The sequence below is a fragment of the Penicillium hispanicum genome (assembly GCF_028827665.1).
Source record: "Penicillium hispanicum strain IBT 35686 chromosome Unknown utg000003l_segment0_segment0, whole genome shotgun sequence".
Taxonomy (NCBI): Eukaryota; Fungi; Ascomycota; class Eurotiomycetes; order Eurotiales; family Aspergillaceae; genus Penicillium; species Penicillium hispanicum.
In genome coordinates this window covers 2332920-2356886 of record NW_026623195.1, presented here as the reverse complement: position 1 = coordinate 2356886, position 23967 = coordinate 2332920, and the positions used below count along the sequence as shown (strand labels likewise).

At 52.6% G+C, this 23967-nt stretch overlaps 9 protein-coding genes across 9 annotated transcripts; 5 read left to right on the top strand and 4 right to left on the bottom strand.

Annotated features, from left to right (window-relative positions):
• Positions 1–424: 424 nt before the first annotated feature.
• On the bottom strand, positions 425–1767 carry N7459_003310 (glycosyltransferase family 15 protein; the record flags this gene model as incomplete). Its single annotated transcript, XM_056942494.1, has 4 exons — positions 425–492; positions 548–836; positions 893–1645; positions 1723–1767. The coding sequence occupies 4 exons, from the start codon at positions 1765–1767 to the stop codon at positions 425–427; spliced, it is 1155 nt and encodes a 384-aa protein (XP_056802377.1).
• Positions 1768–3887: 2120 nt separating this feature from the next.
• N7459_003309 (deadenylation-dependent mRNA-decapping factor PAT1) lies at positions 3888–6453 on the top strand (the record flags this gene model as incomplete). Its single annotated transcript, XM_056942493.1, has 3 exons — positions 3888–4021; positions 4083–6269; positions 6330–6453. The coding sequence occupies 3 exons, from the start codon at positions 3888–3890 to the stop codon at positions 6451–6453; spliced, it is 2445 nt and encodes an 814-aa protein (XP_056802376.1).
• A 1115-nt stretch (positions 6454–7568) lies between these two features.
• N7459_003308 (NAD-dependent epimerase/dehydratase family protein) lies at positions 7569–8910 on the top strand (the record flags this gene model as incomplete). Its single annotated transcript, XM_056942492.1, has 4 exons — positions 7569–7597; positions 7694–7928; positions 7994–8450; positions 8516–8910. 4 exons carry the CDS (start codon positions 7569–7571, stop codon positions 8908–8910), a joined length of 1116 nt encoding a protein of 371 aa, XP_056802375.1.
• A 509-nt stretch (positions 8911–9419) lies between these two features.
• Positions 9420–10587, bottom strand: N7459_003307 (zinc-dependent alcohol dehydrogenase family protein; the record flags this gene model as incomplete). The annotated part of the gene is made up of 3 exons (XM_056942491.1): positions 9420–10331; positions 10384–10403; positions 10464–10587. The coding sequence occupies 3 exons, from the start codon at positions 10585–10587 to the stop codon at positions 9420–9422; spliced, it is 1056 nt and encodes a 351-aa protein (XP_056802374.1).
• Positions 10588–11454: 867 nt separating this feature from the next.
• Positions 11455–12765, bottom strand: N7459_003306 (putative oxidoreductase; the record flags this gene model as incomplete). The annotated part of the gene is made up of 2 exons (XM_056942490.1): positions 11455–12528; positions 12589–12765. 2 exons carry the CDS (start codon positions 12763–12765, stop codon positions 11455–11457), a joined length of 1251 nt encoding a protein of 416 aa, XP_056802373.1.
• A 170-nt stretch (positions 12766–12935) lies between these two features.
• Positions 12936–13727, top strand: N7459_003305 (putative G-patch domain protein; the record flags this gene model as incomplete). The annotated part of the gene is made up of 1 exon (XM_056942489.1): positions 12936–13727. One exon carries the CDS (start codon positions 12936–12938, stop codon positions 13725–13727), a length of 792 nt encoding a protein of 263 aa, XP_056802372.1.
• Positions 13728–14293: 566 nt separating this feature from the next.
• N7459_003304 (Sec1 family protein) lies at positions 14294–16783 on the bottom strand (the record flags this gene model as incomplete). Its single annotated transcript, XM_056942488.1, has 7 exons — positions 14294–15437; positions 15498–15964; positions 16022–16224; positions 16282–16428; positions 16493–16580; positions 16644–16681; positions 16750–16783. 7 exons carry the CDS (start codon positions 16781–16783, stop codon positions 14294–14296), a joined length of 2121 nt encoding a protein of 706 aa, XP_056802371.1.
• A 393-nt stretch (positions 16784–17176) lies between these two features.
• Positions 17177–19529, top strand: N7459_003303 (ATP-dependent RNA helicase SUV3; the record flags this gene model as incomplete). Its single annotated transcript, XM_056942487.1, has 2 exons — positions 17177–18465; positions 18521–19529. 2 exons carry the CDS (start codon positions 17177–17179, stop codon positions 19527–19529), a joined length of 2298 nt encoding a protein of 765 aa, XP_056802370.1.
• A 309-nt stretch (positions 19530–19838) lies between these two features.
• On the top strand, positions 19839–23537 carry N7459_003302 (uncharacterized protein; the record flags this gene model as incomplete). Its single annotated transcript, XM_056942486.1, has 1 exon — positions 19839–23537. One exon carries the CDS (start codon positions 19839–19841, stop codon positions 23535–23537), a length of 3699 nt encoding a protein of 1232 aa, XP_056802369.1.
• Between the last annotated feature and the right edge of the window lie 430 nt (positions 23538–23967).

The window sequence follows — 23967 nt, the reverse complement described above, 5'->3', positions numbered from 1 at the left end:
AATATAGATATAGAAAACCGTTTCTCATGCACCGGGAATCTTTCTTGTACTCCAGTGACCCATGCAACCAAGCCTTTAGCGGGAAACAAATAGAAACAAGATAATAAAACATGACAGGCATGCCCCGCGATGAAAAAAAAGGATAGACGAGGAAGAGGGAGATTAGAAAACCAAACAAATAATATCGCGGAAAAGCTGAACCTGAAATGCCATGGAGAGAGATCCTCGTAAGTCACGATGCCAAGTCCTCATTAACCACTCGCTGAGTGAGACCTGGAGGTACGGCGACACCGTCTAACCAGAACAACCTAATAATCGGCAGAGGTTCGAATTCATCCCCAATTCGTTTATGGCGCCAGCAGGCTGTGACAGCGAGAACGAGAAAGCCAACCGCAAGGAGATGGGGGCCCATAACCAAGCGCACTTAATTCTTCTTCTCATCCCAGCCCTCTGGCTTTGGCAAGTTATTAACCTTGAACCATCGGTTTGTGCCTGTGATCGGAGTAAGTATATGGCTATATCAATAATGGGTAGAAGAAAGACTTACAAGAGTAACCTTCCCAATCGAAGTTGTCCTCGGGTTTGCAGTGGCAGCGAAGGTCCAGCCTTGTCTGCTCTCCGCTCGGGCAATGGGTGAAGGGCACATGGTAGTAAGCGATTTCATTGAAGAAGTGGATTTCCTCCTTCTTCAACAAGATCGAGGCCGCAATGGAGTGTACAGGTGCGTCGCCCCATCGCTCGTAGAAGAAACCACCATCGCGGTCCAAAGAGTCGAAATACTCGAGGTACTCCTTAGAGCGCAGCCATTCCAGGCTACCAATCTCAAAGTTCGACCACTATAGCACAGTTTGTTAGCTCATGCCAAAGCGATTCGCTGAACCTGGCTACTTACGAAGTGGCACTTGTTGTAGCTCTCACCACCATCATCACTGACGAAAGCCATCGCGTTTCCTTCCGGGATGTGCTCGGGGTGCTTCTTCATGAATTTCTTGACGCTGTCCCACAGGGTGGGAATCGTCTCATAATACTCAAACAGACTGATCACAAAGCTGTACTTCTTCTTGTTCTTCTTCATAAAGAGGAACGGGTCGAAGCTAATGTCGCAGAAGAGCTCGATGCTGGGCTCGACGCGCCAATAGTATTCGTAGTTCATCATCAACGGGTGACGGAAGAAAAAGCCAGACTCGTAGCGGCACATGTGGCGGTAACTCTCGGAATCGCCGTAGATGATCTTTCTGCGCCCCATGTCCTCGCGCGCCTCCTGGGCTTTGTCCTGGTCAATGAAGTCCGGGTAGGACCAATGGGTCTTGGGGATCTTCCCGTAGTGAGTCTTGCCCGAAACAAGGGACGTTGTGAGTTTGATGAAATCTTCATCGAACTCCTTGTCATTCAAGAAGACCCAATCATAGTTGTAGTCACGGTTGAACCGGTCCTCGACATTTCGAATGGACTTTGCGATCTCCCAGAGGTCGGAGTTGCGGGCGAGGGTGACAAAGGTCGCGTTCACACGTTCCGTGCTCTGTCCCTTATGGCTTGTTGGCTGCACCAATGTGATCTGTTCGGAATCGGTACGGGGTTGGGCAACTGAGGCGGTGGTTGGGATTTCGAGGGAAGATCGGGTGGCCAGGTAGAAAAGGGTCAATCCCTAGGAGACAGTGAGCGAGGCCGCCGCATTGAACCAGACATGGCAAGAAAGTCCATTGCACAAGATGAAAGCCTTACCACCAAAGCGAACACCAGGTATCGAGTATAGCGTGTCGAGACCATGACGGCGGGGGGGGGGGCAAAGAGGGAGCGACCTGCGCAGACGGCGGAAACGAGTGTAACGCGAGAGTTTGCGCCAGCAGAATTCAGGCCAATCCACAAGAGACAGCAACAGACATCTGCGAGTGGATGGAGGGCAGAAGCAGAAAGACCCCAAGAACACCGAGGGTGCGAAAAGCGTGTGTAGGGGAGGCGGAGAGAAACGAAGACTGGATCCCAGAGGCCGCGCAAGACAATGGTGTCAATCGCTTTCAGCCGCGCGTGGTTTCACCAGGTTCGAGACAAGTTGGCGCGCTCCTAAAAAATAATATAACTAGTGGTTCTTTTAATGTTCTCAGGGCTCCCATCCGGCCCTATGATAACACCTTGCACGAGTATGGCGATGTCCACTTTCCCGCCCGGGTCGATCTACATCGAGATCCTTACAGGCTGTCATCTACCAGGGGCGAATTACCGAGCTCGACGAGTCAGAGAACCGCGTCGAGGTTGCCCCGAGGGGGCCATAGACTATACACCGCGCCTCGCTTGGGACGGATAAGAGGGGCAAGATCTCGGGATAACTTCAAGATCTTACGCTTTTCTCCGCGTGCCATCGTGAACGGTTCAGGAGTGTTTTGAAGCCAATCGCCCTGCGTTGCTTCGTTGTGGAACCTCGCATTAAGAGTTGATCCGTTCCCTATCTTGATTAGTCAGGTGTACAGACGTGCGGCAAGGTTGGACTATTTGATTCCAATTAGTCGAGTCCCTGTGGAAGAATGAATCTGAATCGTCATATAATCAGCCTAGGTATTGGCGCCAAGACTGCCAATCGCTCGAACGTCTTTGGCTTCGAAATCCAATTGATCCTAGACCCTTTCGAGAGTCGTAGGGCTTGCTATCTTAGGACTAGTCTGTGGGGATTATTACCATACCAAGTCATTCCCTGTATCGTCACCTAACTAGCTGTTCAACTGGTTACCCGATCGATATATAATTACCTAGGTATAGGAGTTCTCAGGAAAGAAAATTACAATATTAATACTCTCACTAAGTTTGGCACCTGATTTCGATTATTGATTCCCCAAAGATATATCTTTGCCTACATATCTTACATAGGTAGCTGCAAAAGTAAAATAGCTGTTGAGAAAGGGCATTGAGTACTTCCGCCTGATATATCCGCTGCAAAGATCCTTAGCCACAATGTTCACCCTGCCAGAATTGACGGCCTATCTAGATCTCAGTTAAAAAACGCTCAAGTAATACTGCCAAGCTCATCGGATACAAAACCGTGCTCAGGGTCTCTCAGGGATAGTTCCCGATGGGTTCATTATCTGGCATGTGCAGGAAATTGTTCCGGGTCCATTTTGGGATCTTGAAGGTCATGAAAAAGAGCAAGTCCGTGTAGCCTTTATTAAGGCTCTTCGGGAAGTTGATTTTTCTTCTTTATTGATAACTAATCCTCACGATTATCAATGATCTAGCAAGCTAGTAGAGAATAGGTAGTACCCAAGTGTGCCCAGGGCAACAAGTCTAATTTGACACCAGAAAACGCAAGCACTGTATGTTATTGCTATACCATCTCCACAAGCTTGCTTATTTACTAATGTACTATAGCTATTTTATCGGATACTTTGGCAAGGCTAGCAAGCCTCAACGTCCGGTCGAGTTTGGTGCCGAGTGGATAGCGACTTTCGAGCTCGCTAAACTGGGCTCTGAGAGGATATCGACTGGGATAAATATACTTCATCCTGGGAATGGTAGCTAAGGGGGAAGCCAAATTGTTTATTCAACCACTTATTGATGTTTGCTGTGCTATGCTGAGGGAATGATAACACATTTGTGCAAGTAGACACAGCGAAGCCTCCATTTACTGTAGAAATATATACACAATTAATTAGGAACACAGTAGCCCCTTAGACGAAAACTGTCCACCTCTGGTTCCGCATACCTGGAGTGCTATAGACTTCTTCTTGATTCCAATTGGTCGGGTCCCCTCCTGAACGGACGGTTGGTTTATGGGTGCCTGAGGCAGCCACACTCCAGAACTTCATCACTCGCCCTTCCTCCTCAATCCCCCACCGTTACCACTATCTTTCCCTCTCCATTTCCCGCTTTCTCCCTCCCTCTCTTCCAGCCAAAGAGACATGTCTTTCTTTGGCTTCGACACCACCCTACCCAAGGATCGCGACCGCGGCCCTGCGGCAGGGCGGGGTTTCTTCGAGAATCCGGATCCCTTCGCGGAGATCGCTGGTGCTACGGCGCTGGAGGATGAGGATGCGTGAGACACCTTTTTTCAGGACTACGCAGTAATATGTACAATGGGCTGATACTTTATCAAGAATTGATTTCGAAGACACCTACGATGGCCTTGGTGACCAGCTCGACGACGATCAGGATGCGTTCAACGCCGACACCTTCGGCGGTGGTGGCGGTGGAGGAGAAGCTAAGCCCGTCGGCCGGGACTTTGATTTCTTTGGAACGACTCAGCAGGTGGCCGATGCCATTGGCGAAGAGCAGGTTCGGTATGCCTTGCAGAACCCCCAGGCCGCACCCGCACCCGCCCACCATGACGTCCAAGTGCCCAGCCAGACACCGGCCGTCGAGTCGACATCCAAGCGCACAGGTTACGAGAAGTACTCGGATCCCGGGTATATTCCCGACCTGCAAGCCAAATCCAGCGTGTGGGGGATCTCCCAGAAGAAGCCGGAACCGACCCCAGCCGCGAGTCGCAAGATGCTAAGTCTGGAAGAGGTCGAGGCACAAATGCGTCATAGAAGCCAGCCACCGGTGACATTGCCGGCGCAATCGATTCCTCAGGCCATGCCAGACCCGTCTTACCTCCGTCAGCCCCCGAACCTTCCCGGCCTTCCTGAAGGCTACTTGAATCTGCCCCCGGAAATCTTGCAGCAACTTGAAAAAGGTGCCCTACCACCACAGATTCCGCACCCACCTCCCGGCGTTCCGGAGCTGTATGGAGGCCCTGCTTCCGTCCAGGGTGCACCGCTGCATCATATGCAGAATAACCTTCCTCCCCGGAACATTCCACCCCAAGGCCCACGCCATGCAGGCCCGCCTCAAGGCCAGCGAGCTCAACAAATGCCGCCCCCGCCGTCTTCGCGAGGACCCACCGGGGGACTGCCGGTCATCACCAATCCGCAGCAGCTTATGCACCTGACCGAAGAGCAGCGCAATGCTTATTTGGTGGAAGACGCAAAGCGGGCGAAGCGCAACCACAAGATTTTCCTCTTGTCGCGGGGCAACGGTTTAATGACACCCCAGGACAAGAACTTCATTACTCGTATTCAGCTACAGCAACTGGTGGCGGCTGCTGGGAATGTGGCAGACTCTGACCCGGAGGCTGTCCTGGCAGAGGACTTCTACTATCAGGTCTATAGCCAGATTCGCGGGGCACCACGTCAACATCCGCACCAACCCTTAGGCCACTTTGCCCAGACCTATCTTCTTCAGACGGGTAACCGCCTTGGTGGCCATGGTTCACGACGGGCATTCCAGAGCGCGGACAATCACATGCAGCGGATGCAGCAACAGGTGCAACGCGCTGTGGAGGCTGCCAAGGCCAAACCGAAGAACAAACAACTTATCATCGAGGGCAGTTTGGGGAAGATATCCTTTAGTAACGCCAAGGCACCCAAGCCCATGCTCAATATCAAGCGACCCGATAGCTCCGAGGGTCCTCGCCCAAAGAAAGTGCAGTCCGATTTGAGCCTTAGCGACCGGAAATCTATTCTCACCAATATCGAGAGTGTCTACAGTGCCCTCATGTCCATGGAAGACAAGGAGCGCACCATGCCTCCACCACCCGAGGAGGGTGACACGGAGGCGATTCAAGAACATATGGAATGGCGACAGAAGGTCCACACACTTAACCAGAAACTGTGGCGAGCCCTGAAGGTGATGGAGCCTATTGTTCCCAACTCGACCACCCCTCATCCTTTCATCGCTTTCTTGTCATACCCAAAGGGTAAAAAGGCTATCCCGCGCATCTTCCGTCATATTGATCAGGAGCAACGGGTGACCATCCTCACGATGATCGTAGTCCACTTGGATAGTTTGGATGTGGTGCGTCTGGCGCAGCCGGTCGCCGGAGAGGCTCAACCATCAGTGGCTGTGCGGGAAGCTATTGACCTGTTCTCGCTGGCTGTGATGCCCAGCCTGCTTGGCTACGTGAACGAGGCCCCCTTCAACATCATTATTGGACTTCTCGGGCTGGTGATTGCGCAGACTCACGTACAGACCGTGGCTCGCACCAGGGTCGGATTGGGTATTCTGACCATGCTGCTCAGTCGCGCCGAGATCGTCAAGGAGGCCGGTCAGGCGTCCGAGCGTGACTGGCAACAATGGGTGGAGAAGTTCAACGTGCTGTTCGATACTCTGGAGCCCGCCCTGGCTGATATCTTCCCCGGCTCGATCAACTCGGGAGACGACATGTACGTGTGGCAGTTCCTTGCTGCCGTCGGAATCGGAGCCAGCCCCGAACAGCAGCAACGTCTAGTGATCGCTGTCAAGTGAGTGTGACTCGTGTGCGGTGAAAACCAGAAGCTTGGTATACTGATCATCTGTTCTAGGGATCGTGTGATGGAAACCGTCGCCTACAGCAAGACCTTGCCTGCCGACATGGCCAGCCAGCGACTTGGCAACGTCAATCTCTTCATGCGGGCCATCGGTCTCGATGTGGAGCTTCTTGGTTAAGGGAAGAGTTGTCCGTGCGATTTTCCATTGTAGTTGGGATTACCGCGGGATCTACTCGCCGGCACACGAAACCTCGCCCACAGCACCCGGCGACCCGGGGCAAGTATGTCTCCGACTTCTTCAGGGTTCGTGGGGTCTGCGAGTCGGCGCCCTTTGCTGTCAAGAGCATCGGTAGTAGGCAGACGGCGCCGAACTGCCGAAATCTGCAAACCGGCCGACATCTTCTTCCCCGTTGAAGGTGGAAGCGCGCGCTGCGCAGATGAGATGGGCTCCTCCAAAGCACATTACAACACTGGCTTGAATCTCCAATGTTCACAGGGCACAATTATCCACCCCTAGAACACGCCGAACAGTTGTCTATTACCTGATTCTTTCTCATACCAATTTCATCTTCTTTCCCGTTATTCCCGTGCCGACGCAGTTGGATGCATCGTAGTGAAAGGCGTTGATGGTCCATTGACCACCATAATTCCCGGGATCGGGGCCCAAATGGACCCTGGCTCCGGGCGACCGAGCCGGGCGCCTGATTGGCTCTAGGCCCGGCCCTCGGTGGGTGAAACGGGGTTGCGTTTTGGTGGGTTGACAGCTGGTCACTTCGTCCGTAGTGGGCGATGATGGTGATAGCTACCGATTGAGTCTGCGCAGACGATACTTTCCTGGAAGCGCCTCTATGGCCCTCAACATAGCTATACCCGAGTTAATGTGGTCGGTCTGGTGTGTGCTGACTTGTGTCCATCACTGGGCGCACACCGCCAGGACGATCCGCGATCTACATCAGGCCTTCTCCTTTTATGGAAGGGGACCAGCAGATGCTCCCGGCTACCGCGCATGCAACGAGTTCAATTGTGATGGCCATGTAGGAAGCAGACGGAAACCCGCCGTATCGAATAGATCAATTGCGCACCCTCCTTTCACTGGGCGGTGGTTGTTGCCGTGTCGCAGAATTGTTCCGCGTAATGCGAGGGTGATATGACAGGCGTGGCTTGTTCCTTCTTGCCTTTCCCTTCCCCCCCACCTCGAATTTCCCCTTAAAAGCTGCCCCTCCATCCTGCCCTGTCCCTCCCTTTTCCTTCCTCGTCACTCCAATTTCTCCATTGTCATCCTTTGCCAACATCATGCCTACTGGTTCCGTTCTTGTCGCTGGGTAAGTCGCTCCAACCCGTCTAGCAGTCCCGATCCCCACACCCCACGTTTAATTCCTCCCCGCCATTGCCATTCCAGCTGACCCCCGCCTCCACAGTGGTACGGGCTATATTGGCTCGTTCACCACCCTTGCCCTGCTCGAGGCTGGCTACAAGGTTGTCGTCGCCGACAACTTGTACAACTCCTCTGCCGAGGCCCTCAACCGCATCGAGCTCATCAGCGGCAAGAAGGCCGAGTTCGTCCAGCTCGATGTCACTGACGAGAAGGGCTTCGACAAGGTCTTCGAGGCTCACCCCGATATTGACAGCGTGATCCACTTCGCTGCTCTGAAGGTATGTGGCGACGCATGTAACGAGCGATTTGCGTCGCGGGTGCTAACCTCAATTGCGCGACACAGGCCGTTGGCGAGTCCGGCGAGAAGCCCCTGGACTACTACCTGGTCAACGTCTATGGCACCATCAACCTTCTCCGCTCGATGGTCCGCCACAATGTCACCAACATCGTTTTCTCCAGCTCCGCTACCGTCTACGGTGATGCCACCCGCTTCCCCAACATGATCCCCATCCCCGAGGAGTGCCCTCTGGGTCCCACCAACCCCTACGGCAACACCAAGTTCGCCGTTGAGACCGCCATCACCGATGTGATCAACGCTCAGCGCAACAACGCCACCAAGGCCGGCAACGAGGCCGAGGCCAAGAAGTGGAACGGCGCTCTGCTGCGCTACTTCAACCCCGCCGGTGCCCACCCCAGCGGTATCATGGGCGAGGACCCCCAGGGTGTCCCCTACAACCTTCTCCCCTTGCTTGCGCAGGTCGCCACTGGCAAGCGCGAGAAGCTGATGGTGTTCGGCGATGGTAAGCGCATGATCCTGCAATAAGAGCTCGCTCTCGTCTCGGTCCCAAGCTGACCTTCTATACAGACTACGCCTCCCACGACGGCACTGCCATCCGTGACTACATCCACATTCTCGACTTGGCTGACGGTCACTTGAAGGCCCTGAACTACCTCCGTGCCAACAACCCTGGTGTTCGCGCATGGAACCTGGGTACCGGCAAGGGCAGCACCGTCTACGAGATGATCCGTGCTTTCTCCGCCGCCGTCGGCCGCGAGCTCCCCTACGAGGTTGCCCCCCGCCGTGCCGGTGACGTTCTGAACCTGACTGCCAACGCTACCCGCGCCAACAGCGAGCTTGGCTGGACCCCTCAGCGTACCCTCGAGCAGGCCTGCGAGGACCTCTGGCTCTGGACCAAGAACAACCCCCAGGGTTACCGCCAGCAGCCCCCGGCGGAGCTGCTGTCCCAGCTGAAGAAGTAATTCTTCCCCGTAGATATTGTGATTTGACTGGGCTTGCATAAAATCTCTGGAATGTCTCGCCATAGAAGTTCTGGTAGAATATATGAAACGAATCTCCTTTTTCCATCATCGTTCATGCACTCTGTACGATGCATCCATAGCTTATGCAAATGCATGCGGATAGACCTCCGGTCAGAGTATAAAAAAACCAAAACCTAGGTACATTGCAATCGAATACCATGATAATAATCTAGTTCTTCTAAGTATAGTTTGCGAGGCGTCTCTACAGTTGCACCGATCACCGTCCGTAGCTACACTTTAAGACGCCTTACCGCTTCCAGGTAGTTCTACCACTTTACCTATCAAAAAACATTTCCTCCTGCACTTCCGCCCATATATATACTTTCCTTCTGGCTCTGACCTAAGGATATGTGCCCCAACTGAAGAAGTTCTTACCGATATGAGCCATGTCAGCTCGAAGGAAATCTCTCAGGACAGTTAATCCGGAGATAAACATCAGTGGCGCCCGCCTAGGCAATTTTAATACAGACCTTCCCCTGATTCTTCCCCGATCCCAAGTATTCATAAGCTTCTTTGGCCTGGTCCAGCGTAAAGATCTGGGGATCGACGACAGGACGAAGTTTATCCGGAGATGCTTCTATGGCTTGGCACATCTCCTCCATTTGAAGCCGATTACCAACCCAAACACCGCGAGCGGTAAAAAGTTTGAGCCAGCAATCCAATAAACTCGGCATCTCCTTACCCTCCCCTCCAACAAACCCAATGACGCTGATAATGCCATCGAGTTTGACGCTTTCGACACTCTCTTTCAGCGTGGTCGCACCTGCGACCTCAATGACATGGTCAACTCCAAGTCCCCCAGTTAACTCCTTAGCAATAGACCCCCAGCCAGGTTGCTCGCGATAGTTGATAATCTGGTCCACGCCAAGCTTCTCAAGCAGCTTCGCCTTCTCGGCTGTGCTGGTGGTAGCAATTACTCTTGCCCCGATAGCTTTAGCGAATTGGATCGCAAAGACGCTTACTCCACCAGTGCCCTGAGTAAGTACCCATTGCCCAGGCATAAGCTGCTTTCCTACCAAACCGAAGAGAGCATTCCAGGCTGTCAATCCTGCACAACTGAGTGTTGCAGCCTCAGTGAAGCTCAAGCCGTCAGGCATCGCTACTAGCCCTTCCTCATCAAAGGCTCCGATAGAGCGTAGAGTGCCGTCGATTGAGCCGCCCAGTCCGGATTTCATAGACAGGGTATTCATTGATCCTGCAATGTGTCGCTGATTGATTATCGTGACGACTTTGTCTCCTGGCTGGAACCGAGTAACGTGTTTGCCGACTGCGAGGACTGTCCCGGCTCCATCTGAGCCGGGGACCACACCGGATTTGAGGTCAAATGGGTATTTCCCCTGAGTAATGAGGAGATCCCGATACTAGATCCTGGATTAGTATACTGAAAAAAGGCTAACTCGTGTAAGAACATACATTGAGGGAGGCTCCTTGGACTACCATAGATCATATTTAGTAACTGCACAAACAGGGATGTAAAGTGGCAGAGAACCTACTCTTGACTAGGACTTGGCTATCGCCCAGTTCAGGCACAAGCTGCTCCGTGTATTTGAGTGAGTGTAGCCCATCCTGGCCAACGACGGCCCACTGTTTGGTAGTCTTGGGAATTGGCAGGGTCATAGCGAGGATGGGAACAAGCGCCGCCGAATATTGAAGACAAGTCAATAATGAGACTTCAATTCACTTCGGTCGAAAAGATACTGCGTAATAACCATAATTTATAACCCCTTAGGGTGGTCGTATTGTACTGATTTATCAGCCCTCATGTTGATTTATAACCAAGGGCTTTGGAATACGTAATCCACCCGGCCGTGGATTGCGTTATTTCCAAGGTTCAAAGCCCGGGAAATGATAGGCGCACCCCAAGATTCTTGATGTTGGCACCCGGGGATTATTATTATTATTTATTCCTCAGGCTTTTCACGTCCTTAGGTCGTATGTAGCCCCCTAGCTAGTGTGCACCGCTCCGAAGGATATGTGTACGGGATGGCCGGGCCACTGGGACTAGTTGTCAGGATAGGAGAGGACCCAACCAATTGGAATCAAGGAGAAGTCTGTCTTGCTATAATCATAACATACAGAAAAAGGATAAACTATTAATGTGAGTCTCCATATATGACGAGTACCCAAGGGATAAGGCCGCGCAAAGCGCGGCCGGAAACCCTTATAGAATAATATAACCACGCCAGTCCCATGTACTACCTAGCCCACGTAGTTGAGGGGTTCTAAGGAAAATTTGTGTACCCTCACTGTGTTTGACAGCCTATTTCGAATATTAATTTCTCGAAGATATTCATATTCACAGGTAGGTATATTCACCTACCCATATATCTAGATAGATAGCTACACAATCAGAAGTAGCTGTGGAGAAAGGTGTTGAGTACATCTGTCTGATATACCTGCCTTAAAAATTCCTTGGGATCCCTATACCTCGTATCCTTGATATTTATATCAACTGTTGGACCCTGCGAAAGCAGCAGCACGAGTCTATGATTTATTCTTCCGGCTCCGTCTCGACCCAGTACTCTGCGACTTGGCCGACGAATTCTCCTTCCTCGTCTTCTTCTCCGCCTCCACTTCCTTCTCCTTCTTTTCCAACGCCCTCCTCACAGCACCCTCCTTCTCCGCTTCCTCAATCTGCTTCTCACTAAACTCCCACAGCCTCTTGCCAACATCTTCATCGCGCACGTCTAGCCGCGCACAGTCCACATTTCGACACTCCTTAATAAGCCATCCACCCTCACCACGGCTGTACTCCTCTTCCATTGCCGCGTACAGAATACTCTGCGCCCCCTGCTGCGGTGACTTGAGAGTCAACCACCACAGCGGCCAGGTCAGAAGGTACAGCAGAAGACCCCACAGCGAGCCACCGGTCAACCAGCGCCGGGTACCTGGAGTACGCGACAGGCCCGGATCCACAACAATGACCCGAGTGCAGGGAGGCAGACCGTCTGGACGAGCGTAGGCATTCAAATGGCGCTGGAAGGAGTGGGCGAACGTCATCAGAGCGAATTTACTCAGAGCGTAGACGCCCTTCGTCTTCGGAGCGGCAGTCGTACCCTTGACCTTCGCGTTCGTGGCGGGCACATGGCTTCCGCGCCTCACCGTGTCCAGCTCGAAGTTGGCGCCGATGTAGCTCGCGCACGTCGCGAAGATCACACGTACGTCACGGTGTGCCGGCTGTACGCGCAGCGCGGGGCTGAGGATGCTAAGCAGGTGGAAGTTGGCGAGGTAATTGATCTGCCATTCCTCGTCGATGCCATCGGGGGTTGTTGTGCGAGCGCTGGAAGGCACGGCGGTGCCGCCGCATAGGATCAAGGCGTCGAGGCGGCGGGGCGGAGCGTTATCGATCCATTTCGTGGCGAAGGTGCGGATGGAGTGGAGCGAGGCGAGGTCGACTTGTTCGGCATAGATGAGGTGGTTGCCGGTTGTGCGGCGGAGGTCGTCAATGTACTCGACGAGAAAGACGTCGGAGGGTGGTTGGCGGGTGAGGAGAATGACTTGGGCGCCGCGAGCAGCGAGTTCGTGGACGACTGTGGCTCCAATGCCAGACGTTCCGCCCTGCCGAGCTATCAGTATAACTATTTTCCTTGGGAGCAGTCAATGGAACAGCGTGCTCACCGTCACCATCACCACCTTGGCATGCATCAGTCGCTCGGAGGTATTGCGGGCTCCGCCGAAATAGTATTTCAGTGTGGCGACCAGGAGGATCCATGGTGCTATGCGGATCAGGGGCCAGGCCAATGGAACGGATGAGATGCCCTCCTGCACAGCCTTGACGATAATTGGAATGGGCATTGTGGTGGAAAGGTGGATTGGGAGGAGAAACAAAAGATGGAAAGAACGAGTTGTTCGTAAGGGCGTGCGCGCCTTATCGCCTATCTTATCGCCACTGGACATTGCGGCCTCGACCTCCGACCTTCGACATTCTGCTTTTGCTCCTTCGCCTCTCTCCAAATGCCGTGAACATGCCCCCCGAAGCAGACGATGAGGATTATTTTCTCCCACTGGAGGACCAGCGCGTCTTTGGCGCAGGCATTCGTCGCAAACGTGTGCCCTTCGTACGGTCTTCTGAGCATGAGTTAAACACCACGGCCCCGGCGCGGCCGTCTTCAACTCCGTCTGGCACGAGCATCGCAGACAGGTATCTCTCGATCGTCCTTCCACAAACGGACACAAAGGCCACCACACCAGGTACACATCCAGCCCTTGAACCTGTGCCACCGCGAACCACACACTCCGCCCCGCCACTCGCGAGAGCAATCTCTCCACCTGCTCCATCCTCTCTACAGTCCAATATCCACTGCGGAGTGTGCAACCTCCCACTATCCTCAGAACTACCATCTACAGCTACAGAAACCTTTGATGCACGGCCCCACGAAGCCTCCCTAGCACACCAAGTATGCCTCACACATTCTCACCCACCATCACACCTCGACCGCAACCGCGCAGGTCTGCGATATCTCTCCACCTACGGCTGGGATCCCGATAGCCGGCTCGGCCTTGGAGCCCCCGGCCGAGAAGGCATCCGGGAGCCACTGAAAGGTCGAATCAAGCACGACACCGCTGGACTAGGTGTCGGTGTAGATGCAGACGGAGATCGAAAACCACCGCCACCACCACCCCCGAAGAAAACACCGACGTTGAATGCGAAGCAGGCACGCAAAGCGGCTGTGGAGGCAAAGAAGAAGCATGACAGGATGAGGAATCTATTTTTCCAGAGTGACGAAGTTCTGAAATATCTCGGGGAAGATATTTGAGGACGGATCGAGCTGGGAGGTCTGGGATTCGTCGGTGACTTACTGGACATGAAGATGAAGATTACTATGAAATGATTATGATACCCATCAATAGACAATGCTATTGAATTCAATTTGGATAATTACTGTACTGTGACCTGTCTTGCCAATCATCGGATACCTGCGGCTAGAGCCAAATAATTTCTATCTAAATGCGAAGCTAATTGCTGTAGAATGTACGCTGCTTAACGGGTGTTTGCGTGGCAGATTTGTATGCAACCCAAAGGATCCATAAGTCCGCGCTACCTTTGTACATACACGCAGGACCCAGCAGAAAACCATCGAGATCAAGGGAAGAAAGCAAAGCACCGCACCTGAAGAAACGACTTTCGAGCCCCGCTCAACGAAGCGCCTCTGAATGCTCGGGGCCAAACCGGATTGACCAACAAGAGACAAAGAATAGATGGTATCACAACAGCGCCGAAGGGAAGCAAACGCCGCACAGCAGACACAGGACAAAGGAGAGCGTCATGACTGAAACAGGTGTATATCGTTGCATGACGATGACGAGGACGTTATCAGACTATTCAGAAGAACCGATATTTCTTTTCCTTGTCCTTCTTGTCCTTGTCTTTTTTATCCTTGTCTTTCCTATCCTTGTCTTTCTTGTGCGACTTTCCGCCAGAAGCCGAAGAAGGCGTGGAGCTTGATCCATTCGAGCTGATAGACATGTTCTGCATCAGCGCCTCGGGGGGAGCAGGTGGGTTGAGATTCGGCATTGGTTTCTTCTGCGGCGGTGCTGAAGGAGCAGGAGGGGCCTCGCGCTCGAATAGATGAGCCGGTGCTGTAGGCTTGGGTCGCTCGGCGGGGATATCTAGGCGGCGCTTGTCGACGCTGAGGTCACCGACTTGGCGCATAAATAGTCCCGGAGTGAGCATATGCGTCGTGGCGAGGAAGACATCGCGCCCAAAGGCCTGGGAAACCTCGTAGCAGGCACGCGCCTCAGATTGAGTGGCACCTCCAGCCACGAACACGATAATGCGCTGGCGCGGCTGATCGGTCGTCCGGGTGCGTGCCCAGGTTGGTTTGGCACTGCGGAGAGATGCTTGTTGCGTCAACACCTCCTGGGCGGCCATGTTACCGTCCGTATCGGTGTGGGGTCTTGTGAATGGGAAGACAGTCGCGTCCAATGTGCCACGGATTTGTTCCTCCAGCATCACTTTGAGGCCCAGCTCGTAACGTGTCAGACTGGGCTCGTCTGACTCCGGGGCTGCGGCCCTTCGGTTGAACAATGGCTGTACTGGTGGTTTGTCGTCTTTGAGAGGCTTCTCTACGCGAACTCCGAGAAGGTCAAGGTTCGCGATAACATCACCATCCTTGCCCGGGAGGTGCGCATGTGCCATCAACTTGCGGATATCACCGCCCAACAGACCGCCACGATACATGATATACAATAGAATTAGGCGAAGACGGTCCGGAGATATGACCGTTTCGTCGTCGAGCAATTGCACAAGTTGCGCGGCCAAGTTTTTGGCTTTCTTGTAGTTCTCATCGAGACCTGTGGCAAAAGATTGCTCGATAGAGCTGACTTCCAGAAGCTTGCGCTCTTGGAAAAACTTCATGCATTCTCCAGCCATGTTCAAGTGCAACGTATATGCATCTTTGCCCTCTGTGAACTCAGTCAGGCCTCCCAGCATGTCCTTGATAGTGTTCACACTGGTTTTGTCATTGCTATGGGCCTCTCCATCAGCTATTGTGCATGATAGACAACACGGGGTTGAAAAAACTCACTCCTCGGCAAACTGTGGATTTGCGGCTCGGAATTTGGCAAAATCTTCGCCCAGCTTGCCAAGCACATCTTTCATATGCATGTGCCGATAGTCCATCCACACCTTATCATGTTCGCCAAGTTCCATCTCCTTCATTTCTTCATTAGCTTTACCCTCATTGACCACTGTCTTGTAGGTCACTTTATCTCCGTCTTTGATCGGCAGTAAGTCATGCACCATGGCTTGGTATGTAAACTCATGGAGCAGCGGAGAGAACGTATCCATAGAACGGTCCGTTATGAGTAACACTCCCCGAGGACGGTTCGACGGGGGCGGGAAATCACGTTGAAATTGTGCGAACTGATCTAGCTCATTTTGAATGAACCGAGATAAATGCGAACATAAAACACCAGCCTCGTGGGTGGGAGATCGTGGCCGATAGTACCGGATTACTGGGTATTCGCCCAGACACGCACAGAGCGAGACAATCTTTTCAGGTCAGTACGCGGTCATAAAAAAATTGCTCAAATATGCAAGCTTCAATACCTTTTGGGCCAAGTCTTGAAGATGGTTCCGGATCAAATGGTTGCAGCCTGGGTGGAATAGGATTGGGAAGCTCCACGGATCACGGAAGGTAATCAAGCGCGACTCTCGGGGGTAGAAATTAATATTCATAATCTGATAGTTTGAGATCCGATCGCGCGCCATCTGAGATCGGTCCAGTCGCGCACGCTGCTGCGGGTCAAGAACTACATGACCGTTAGCCACACCACTCTGCAGAGCTGCCAATGTTGCCGCCCACTCACATGAGGTCCAGACCAAGTATGCCTTCCTATACCGCCCAACCTCGAAGTCGGCCATCAGACAGTCAACGATATAAGACTCCGCGGAGAGAATGTACAGCGCATCCATGTCCGGGTTGGAGGGCCGCCGATGCTCGATCTGTTCAACGTCTGCCGGGTGACGGTGGTCTTAGCAATCTGTCGAGCGTTCGTCGGGGCTCAGAGACAGGCTCACTGGAAACATTCATATTGAGAATCTCTTCCTCCTTCACGGCCGCATTGACTAATTTCTTGCTCTGCTCGTCCACCACCAAAACTTTCCACTGGACCCAGGGGAGCGATCGTCAGTGCCTGCAGCAAAGGAGGGGAGGAGGGGCAGCACCCACATCGTTGCCCACGGCATGGCGAATTGTGTTCAGGATGACTTTCAGAGCACAAAGTAGGATCAGTAAGTGTCCTATCAGAAAAGGGCAGCACGAAGATGCCACCTACTGTCGCGTTGGATGTCGATGATGGAGGCGCCCATGTCGGCGGGCAGCCCACAGTTCGAGACTGCAGATGAGAGAGGCGGATGGGACGGAGTTGCACGAAGCCTAAGAGTTCAACGCGTTGAAGGTCGGGCAGGGAGTCAGGAATCGCAGGGGAGGATCACAGGAAGTGTGAGGTGGCCCGTATGAGGTATATGAAGGAAGAGAGTTCCCCACCATTTGAGCTTCGACAGGGAAGAAGTGGATCTTCGGGTGGCGCACCTGGGAACTCAGCCCGATAAGCACTCGCGCGCATTTTTCCGTTGCAAACCGGCGCTGAAACCCGCTCGCTGTCTCCCTTCGCGGTGTCACCAATCCGTCTCCTATTCTCCCTCCGTCCCTTTCGCGTCTCGACTGACGACTCCATTTGCCGGGTTCCCGGGCGTCCCGGAATGCACTCATGGACCGGCAGGGGCAGTCGCTCGCTTTTCTGCATGCTGCGCTCGTTCGCACGACCCGCTGAACGTCAGTTCACGACGACTCCGACTCTTCATCGTTCACAAAGAGCACGCGCGAAGAAGGCTGCACGGGAGAAGGAGGCTGCTTCTTCTCCCGAGAAGGCTGCCAGGGCTCCAAAGAAACCGTCTGCCCCCGGAAGAGCCACCCGACAAGGCATTGCTGCTGCGCGAGACTTTGGCCATGTCGTAGAAGCTGCATTATGTGATGTGCAGTACAAGCTCCATGCGACGGGGGCAGCACTGGAAGGATGGCAACGTTTCAAACGCCAGATCATGAACGCTGTCAGCGTCGATGTCTCGAAATCCGGCGCAAAATGGACGCCGTTGCAAACGATGAAAATGACGATCCAAAAGGCATATCTCAAATCCGGAGCTCATGGTCTTCGGGAGGAGCTGGAATTCATGCTATATGCAGATTACTTGACTGGCAAGCACTCGATCCCGAATCTGAAAGGCCAGCTAAAGGTGGTCGATATGCGGTATCCAGCAGAATGGTATCCACGCGCACGCTCGATCCAGCGGACAATTCACCTCCACGTCGGCCCCACAAACTCTGGGAAGACATACCATGCATTGAAACGGCTGCAAGAGTGCAAGAATGGTTTTTACGCTGGGCCACTAAGGTTGCTTGCGCAGGAGGTATATCATCGTTTCCAGGATACTGGACCTCCATGCAGTCTTGTGACGGGCGACGAAGTCAGACTCCCGACGGATGGCCAATTGCCACGTGTTGTGAGTAATACGGTGGAAATGGTCAGCCTGGGCGATGAGTACGACGTTGGTGTCATTGACGAGATCCAAATGATAGCCGATCCAGTGCGAGGCTGGGCTTGGACTCGGGCTGTTCTTGGAGCGCAGGCGGCTGAGCTGCATCTTTGCGGCGAGACCCGAGCTGTGCCACTGATCCGCGAACTATGTGCATTGACGGGAGACAACCTGGAGATACACCGCTACGAGCGATTGAACCCGCTGGAAGTGATGCCCCACAGCCTTCGTGGCAATCTAAACAATCTCCAAAAGGGCGATTGCTTGGTTGCTTTCTCCCGCGTTGGGATTCACGCTCTAAAGGCAGACATTGAAAAGACGACTGGGAGGCGAGCAGCTATTGTATACGGTGGTCTACCAGCGGAGATTCGAACACAGCAGGCAAACCTTTTCAATGACCCAAACAATGATTATGATTTTCTCGTCGCGAGTGATGCTATTGGTATGGGACTGAATCTGTGAGTGTGCTCTTCAATCCTTTTCCATCTCTTGATTCCCGCTAAATTGGCATAGGAGATGCAAACGTGTCATTTTTGAGACATTAATCAAGCGTATGCCCACCGGTTTGCAACGGCTTTCGGTGCCGGAGATTAAACAAATTGGCGGGCGTGCTGGTCGGTATCGACCCGTCGATGGCAAAGGCAATGAAGCAGAAAATGACAACGTGGGTTTTGTTACATCTTTGGAAGAAGTCGACCTTCCATTTATCCAACAAGCTATGGGTACTGAGCCCCCGCCACTCCGTGCCGCGGGCGTTTTTCCGCCGGGTTTCATGTTCGAGAAGTTTTCTGCGTACTTCCCGCAGAGCGCTCCCTTCGAGTATCTGATCAAACGACTTTTGGAAATCGTCGAAATTCATCCTCTGTTCTTCCTTTGCGAGGCCAAAGACCAACTGGTCACCTCTGAGATCATCGACGCCGTGGAAGGCCTGTCGATGCAGGATAAATTGACTTTCATGGGCGCGCCTATGGACACTCGTGCGATGCTGGAACGCGAAATCGCCTGCGCCTATGCTGAATGCATATCTTCGAACACGCGCGGGCGACTGTTAGATATCCCTCTTTTGAACCTCGAGATTCTCCAAGAGCCTGTCTCTGGCAATAAGGAGTACGTGCAACAACTGGAGAGTCTGCATAAGGCCATTATCCTCTATTCCTGGCTAAGCTTTCGGTTTGGCGGTGTCTTTACGGACCGTACTCTTGCAGCGCATGTGAAAGAGCTTGTGGAAGAGAGAATGATCCGCGCTTTGACCGAATTCTCTTCCAACAAGAAGCTGCGCAAGGACGCTTCGTTGAAACGCCAAATTGCGTTGCAGAAACAGCTGCGTGATCAGCAGCGCATCCTCCCGGACGCAAATCTCAATCAACATAGTGAAGAAGGGGGGACTCTGGGGGGTGACTTTGCTGAGGCAACATCTTCCGATTCAGTAGAGCCTACGGAGGCCACTGAGTCTACCGAGAGCTCAAGCGCCCTGGAGGATATGCCTGATTTGGAGGAATCTGCTCCCCCACCGCAGCGATAAAACTGCTCAATGCGGTTCAAAATTCCAAAATCTGTACAATAGGAATGTATATTAGATGTGGAACGAAAAAACTCGCTCTCTCAACTGTGATCTTTCCAAGCTTCTCTCTGCTTCGTCAAGTACATAGTCCTTATCTCCTTATCGGCGCATGTGCTTATCGGTTCTTATCGGTGGCAACTTCGGCAAGACTGATTTTCCGCAGCTTTCGGTCTCTGGTCGCGACGCTCAACTTCACTCACACGGCGTTTTGCGCACCCCACTCGTTCTTTTGGAATTGTACCAGATCCTAATTGGTCGCCTGTGCCCGAGATGGACGATCTGGAGTCGCTGGAGCTGTTCTCACTCGTATCGCGAGTGACGAATGAGCTCCAGAACTACCTGGGCATCAACGACAAGACGCTGGCGGAATTCGTGATCGATCAGCACCTGAAATGCAGCAGCTTCCCTGAATACAAGAAAAGCCTCGACGACATGGGCGCCGAGTTTCCGCAAAGCTTAATGGAGAGTATCGATCGCCTCGTCCTCACCATGCACCCGAAGTACAAAGGCAAGAAGGTGGAAGAAACTGGTGATTCAGCCCCAGATCTTATGGATGAACTCGATGCGCTAGAGAAGAAGTCTCGCGTGTTCAAGGGTCTTGCTGTACCAGATACGGAAAAGCGATGGGAGGAAAATGACTACCTTGATCCGGCTGAGATAAACGAGACTGATGCGCAAGCTGGCGCGATGGATGATACGTTTGCCATGCTGGAAGGTTTAGCTGGGAAAGCAAGCCACGACAAACCACGGACCACAAGAGATCGCGACGGTCGGAAACGAAGCCGCAGCCCCGACTATGTCGAACACGACCGTGGGCGTCGGCATAGAGACAACTACCGGTCGAGGTCTAGATCTCGAAACAACCATCGCCATAGCAAAAATGACGAATATGTGGACGAATTTGGCAGGTCTATTGGCAAATATGGGAATCGGGACCGAGCAGATGATCAGCGTAACGGCCACAATGATCGTCGACGAAGGAGGGACCGCGACCGCCATAGAGACGAGGACTTCCGCCAACCGCCACCTGTTGAATTGGATGACGAACCCATTCTTTACAAGATTTACGAAGGCCGTGTAACAGGAGTGAAGGATTTCGGTGCCTTTGTGAACTTGCAGGGGGTCAAAGGCAAGGTTGACGGTCTCGTCCACGTCTCGGCGATGCAGGAAGGTGCACGAGTGAACCATCCATCTGATTTGGTGTCCCGCGGGCAGCCAGTTCATGTCAAAGTTATCAGCATTCAAGGCAATCGCATTGGGCTTTCAATGAAGGAAGTTGACCAGGTCACTGGAATGGACCTTGTCCCTCAACGGCGCCTAGCTTCGGGTGCCAATATGCAACGTCTTGATGGCGAGTTTGCGAGTGACAGATACGGCAATCTCAGCTCTGATGTTCCGGTCATTGAAGAATCAAATGGCCGGCCGATGAGGAATCGGAAACGCATGACTTCACCTGAACGATGGGAGATCAGGCAGTTGATTGCATCTGGGGTTGCTTCTGCAGCTGATTACCCTGAGCTTGAGGAGGAATACCATTCAACTCTTACTGGCGAAGGTGCCTTTGAGGAGGAGGAAGATGTTGATATTGAAGTTAGGGATGAAGAGCCACCTTTCTTGGCCGGTCAGACAAAGCAGTCCCTCGAACTCTCTCCTATTCGTGTGGTCAAAGCCCCTGATGGCTCTATGAATCGAGCCGCAATGTCAGGCACAACCCTTGCAAAGGAGAGACGCGAGTTGAAACAGCAAGAAGCGAAGGATAAGGCAGCAGAACAGGCGAACGACATCGACCTCTCCCAGCAATGGCAGGACCCGATGACTGCACCGGAAGAGAGGCTGTTTGCCTCAGATCTACGCAGCGCCCAGCCCAAATCAGACGAGGCGGTTCCCGAGTGGAAGCGAGTCACCATGGGCAAGAATCAATCTTTTGGCAAGAGGACCGATATGTCTATCAAGCAACAACGGGAGAGTCTTCCTGTCTATAAATTCCGCAAACCGCTACTGGATGCTGTCAAAGACAACCAAACACTCATTGTGGTTGGTGATACTGGCTCCGGAAAGACTACGCAACTGACGCAATATTTGGCGGAAGCTGGATATGGGAACAATGGAATCATCGGCTGCACCCAGCCCCGTCGTGTCGCTGCGATGTCTGTCGCTAAGCGTGTCGCGGAGGAAGTGGGCTGTCAGCTTGGTAACGAAGTTGGATATACCATCCGTTTTGAAGACTGTACTAGCCCCGACACCAAGATCAAGTACATGACCGACGGCATGCTTCAAAGAGAGATTCTCCTCGACCCCGACCTTAAAAGATATTCTGTGATCATGCTTGACGAAGCACACGAACGAACGATCGCAACAGATATTCTATTCGGATTGCTCAAGAAAACTGTCAAACGACGACCCGATCTGAGACTGATCGTTACATCGGCTACGCTTGATGCCGAAAAGTTCTCAGAATATTTCCATGGCTGCCCTATCTTTTCGATTCCTGGCCGGACTTTCCCTGTCGAGATTATGTACTCCAAAGAGCCTGAGTCTGACTATTTGGATGCTGCCCTTATCACTGTGATGCAGATCCATTTAACTGAGGCAGGTGGTGATATCCTTCTTTTCCTTACTGGTCAAGAAGAAATTGACACTGCATGTGAGATTTTATATGAGCGTATGAAGGCTCTAGGTCCATCGGTTCCCGAGTTGGTCATTCTTCCGGTCTATTCTGCACTTCCAAGCGAGATGCAAAGTCGAATTTTTGACCCCCCACCGCCTGGCGGTCGCAAAGTTGTCATTGCGACTAACATTGCAGAGACCTCAATCACTATCGATAATATCTACTATGTTATTGACCCCGGATTTGTCAAACAAAATGCTTGGAATCCCCAGCTAGGCCTTGACAGTCTAGTGATCACACCGATTTCACAGGCGCAAGCCAAGCAACGAGCAGGTCGCGCAGGCAGAACTGGTCCAGGAAAGTGTTTTCGGCTATATACTGAGGCTGCATATCAGTCAGAAATGCTCCCGACTACTGTTCCTGAGATCCAGCGCCAGAATCTTTCGCATACCATTCTCATGCTCAAGGCCATGGGTATCAATGACCTTCTCCATTTTGACTTCATGGATCCGCCACCGACAAACACCATGCTGGGTGCCCTTGAAGAGCTATACGCCTTGTCAGCATTGGACGACGAAGGTCTACTTACCCGCCTGGGTCGGAAGATGGCTGATTTCCCTATGGAGCCTGCCCTTGCTAAAGTTCTCATTGCATCTGTGGATATGCACTGCTCCGACGAGATTCTCAGCATTGTAGCTATGCTGAGCATTCATTCTGTGTTCTACCGCCCAAAGGAGAAACAACAGCAAGCCGATCAGAAGAAATCCAAGTTCCATGATCCGAACGGCGACCATTTGACCCTGCTAAATGTTTACAATGGTTGGAAAAACTCCAAATTCAACAACGCCTGGTGCTTTGAGAATTTCATTCAAGCCCGGCAGATTCGTCGGGCCGAAGATGTGAGAAAGCAACTTCTTGGTATCATGAACAGATATAAGCATCGGATCATTTCATGCGGACGAGACACCACCAAGGTACGGCAAGCACTCTGCACAGGATTCTTTCGCAATGCAGCCCGGAAAGATCAACAGGAAGGAGGGTACAAAACGCTCGTCGAGGGCACCCCCGTTTACTTGCATCCGTCTTCTGCACTCTTCGGCAAGCCATCCGAACACGTCATATACCACACTCTGGTCCTCACTACTAAAGAATACATGCATTGCACCACTTCAATCGATCCGAAGTGGCTTGTCGAGGCGGCTCCCACGTTCTTCAAGGTTGCACCGACGGACCGTTTGTCGAAACGCAAGAAGGCCGAGCGTATTCAACCCCTCCACAACAAGTTTGCTGGCGAGGATGACTGGCGTCTATCAGCTCAGCGCCGCGGTGGAAGAGGAGGTGGTGGTGGAACCTGGGGCTAGATGTTCTTTGTGCCATAGAATTCCATACTGTACTTTCTCTCAGGCGTGTCAGAAAAGAAGTCTTGCGATTTGGCAGGGATGGGATTGCCATCCTTGATGTCTCAGATGAAATGGATTTCGAAAATATCTGCCGATGAATTGTCTCCTTTCCCCCCGCAGGAAAAACAATATATAGATATCCTAGGTTGCTCGTGGTGTACGAACATTGCGAGATACCTAGGTGACTCTACGTACCATATTTCCTCTGCCCGGCCGTTTTTATGAGGGCGCTCAGGGTCACGCTCACTGGGTAAATTTTAGTCCGGCCTCAGGCTCAGTGAACATGATTGGCTGCTCACTATTCCTGTCACCTCCGTCGCATGATCTGGCTTAGGAAAAACCATTAATCCAGTATTGTTCCGAACGGATTTAGCTCGATTGCCTGAGAACG